This window comes from Calidris pugnax, unplaced genomic scaffold (genome assembly GCF_001431845.1).
Source record: "Calidris pugnax isolate Ruff unplaced genomic scaffold, ASM143184v1 scaffold39, whole genome shotgun sequence".
NCBI classification, from domain to species: domain Eukaryota; kingdom Metazoa; phylum Chordata; class Aves; order Charadriiformes; family Scolopacidae; genus Calidris; species Calidris pugnax.
In genome coordinates, this window is record NW_015090828.1 from 10365973 (window position 1) to 10368483 (window position 2511).

At 53.8% G+C, this 2511-nt stretch overlaps 1 protein-coding gene across 1 annotated transcript; it reads right to left on the reverse strand.

The window, feature by feature from the left end:
- Window positions 1–6: 6 nt before the first annotated feature.
- On the reverse strand, window positions 7–2505 carry LOC106887129 (dnaJ homolog subfamily C member 9-like). Its single transcript, XM_014940536.1, has 4 exons — window positions 2319–2505; window positions 1324–1464; window positions 852–1106; window positions 7–211 (listed from the first exon to the last, which is right to left on the reverse strand). Exons 1-4 carry the CDS (start codon window positions 2496–2498, stop codon window positions 65–67), a joined length of 723 nt encoding a protein of 240 aa, XP_014796022.1. The 5' UTR covers window positions 2499–2505; the 3' UTR covers window positions 7–64.
- Window positions 2506–2511: the final 6 nt, after the last annotated feature.

A 2511-nucleotide genomic window follows, 5' to 3' on the forward strand; every position in this document is an offset into this window, starting at 1 on the left:
ATTAATGTCAAGTTTTAACCTCAGGATCTCTGAAGAGTTGCAAGGATCCAAAATACAAAGATGCTCAGGGAAAATACAAGTATAAGCCAGTAACGTAATTATCTTCAACAGATGCAAAAAGCCTTACTTGAATCAGTGCTTTCAAGTCATCTTCTCCACCAAGGCCCAGTTCGTCTTTGGCCTTTTCTGCCTCTCTAGCTTCTTTTTCTGCCTAAAATAACAAACTAGTTTGTTAAAAAGTATTTTGCACGTTATTTGACAAAGTTGTATAGTAGTTACCAAGTGTTTTGTTTGGTTTTTTGCATCGTTTGACAATGCTGAATGGGATGTCCGACTCTGTTCCCCCCACCCATACTTTTTTTGTCCTAGCAGCTACTACATTCTCTTTAATTTAAAGATTACTGTGATGTGCACGTAAGGTGTTCTATAAAGTGTCTAAAAAAAGCCAGGTTGGAGAACCCAGCTTCCATTTAGTCCAGGATGTTGTTTCACACTTGCCAAAAGGCAAGCACAATGATTCCCACCCCATGAACACTTCTTCACTCCAGTATCCGTTGTAAATCAACGAACGGTCATGCTAAACTGTACTCAGCCATTGTATATAATAACGAAATAAAATAAAGAAGTAATAGGTGACAGCAAATTGCAACTCCAAAAGCCTTTCGCAGCAATTTGGTGGGGTGGGGGTGGAGAACACAGGTGACTAAATGTGAAAGTCAAGATCTGTAACCCAGCAATCCTGTGGCAAACGGTTGTTTTAAGAACAGTTTCATTTATTTCTATCAAGGGACATTAAAAGCTTATTATAAATAATGTTTCCTTTTGGTCCCTGATTGATTGCTGTAACCTACCCGCCTTTTTCTTGCCATCATTTTCTGCTTGGATTCTTTTACAAAACCTTTGTAGGACGGGACTTCTCCAGAGTCAATGGCTTTTTCTATGATTTTCCGGATTCTTGGCTCATCTGTGTATTCCGCACACAACACTGACTCCATTATTCTGTCCATGTCACCCTCAAAATCCATGTATGCCGCTTTAATATCAGCTAGCTCTTCTTCTGAATCTTTGTAGCTCTTTTCAAAGTCTTTGATGTCTTTTATGGTGATCTGAAGCGGAGAGATGAAACTCCTTGAGTTACAGGATGTATTCACCAGGATTTAAGAGACAGCGTAAGAAAACCCTGTGTTTTACACGAAGCCCGTGAGGGAGACAGGCTACAGCTCTGAAGCAGGGGGTTTCCCCATCCCGGGGGGCTTGCCCTCCTGCAGAGGGGAGCCCTGCAGGGCCCCGCACCCACTGCCCAGACCCCAGCCCAGCTCTCACCTTCTTGAAGAGCAGCCGCCAGTACTCCTGCCAGTCCCGCTCACCCCGCAGCGCCTCGCCCTCCTCGTCCACCGTGCCCTGCTCATCGTACACAGCGCGCTGCTCCGCGTCGCTCAGGACGGCGTACGCCTTACCCAGGATCTGTGGGGACACGGGGGACAGTCAGCCCAGTCAGGTAGTCCCTCCAGCCCAGCAGAGTCAGTTAGTCCCTCCAGCCCAGCCCACCCGTCCATCCATTCTAGTCAGTCCAGTCCGTATGTCCATCCAGCCCAGTCAGTCAGTCCCTCTGGCCCAGTCTGCCCAGCCCAGTTAGTCAGTCCCTCCAGCCCAGCCTGTTAGTCCAACCCAGCCCGTCCGTCTGTCCGTCCAGCCCTGTCAATCTGTCCATCCAGCCCTGTCAGTCTGTCAATCAATGTCCCCAGCCCGGCCAACCAGCCCAGTCAGTCGGTCCAACCCAGCCCGTGCGTCTGTCCGTCCAGCCCTGTCGCTCCCTCCAGTCCAGCCAGTTGGTCCGTCCAGCCCAATCAGTCAGTCAGAATGTCCATCTGTCCGTCCAGCCCTGCCAGTCCCTCCAGCCCAGTCAGTCAGTCAATCAATGCCCCCAGCCCGGCCAACCAGCCCAGTCAGTCGGTCCGTCCAGCCCAGTCAGTCAGTCCAACCCAGTCAGTCAGTCCAACCCAGCCCATCCGTCTGTCCGTCCAGCCCAGTCAGTCAGTCCAACCCAGCCCGTCCGTCTGTCCGTCCAGCCCAGTCAGTCAGTCCAACCCAGCCCGTCCATCTGTCCGTCCAGCCCTGTCGCTCCCCCCAGCCCAGCCAGCCAGCCCAGTCTGTCCGTCCGTCCGTCCGCCCAGCCCAGTCAGTCAGTGCCCACAGCCCAGCCAACCAGCCCAGTCAGTCAGTCAGAATGTCCGTCTGTCCGTCCAGCCCAGCCAGGGTCGGCCACCGCCCCCACATCATCTCGTCCTCCTCCTCCTCCTCTCCCCTCCCGCGCTCACCTGAAAGCGCCGCGTCGCCTCCTCCTTCTCCTCGGGCTCGGCGCGGTCGGGGTGGACGCGGAGGGAGGCGCGGTGGTACCCCCGGCGGATCTCCTCGGGGGAGGCCTCCCGGCGAACGCCCAGGAGGCGGTAGAGGTCGGGGGAGCCGAAGGCGGCCTCACACTCCTCCAGCAGCCCCATCCCGCCGACCACC

Excerpts from the sequence above, each read along its gene's own strand:
- LOC106887129 (XM_014940536.1), bottom strand. The coding sequence starts at position 2,498 with ATGGGGCTGCTGGAGGAGTGTGAGGCCGCCTTCGGCTCCCCCGACCTC. Across the intron at positions 1,465-2,318 it reads AGGCGACGCGGCGCTTTCAG|ATCCTGGGTAAGGCGTACGC; the intron begins GTGAGCGCGGGA and ends GTGTCCCCACAG. Across the intron at positions 1,107-1,323 it reads GGCGGCTGCTCTTCAAGAAG|ATCACCATAAAAGACATCAA; the intron begins GTGAGAGCTGGG and ends TCTCCGCTTCAG.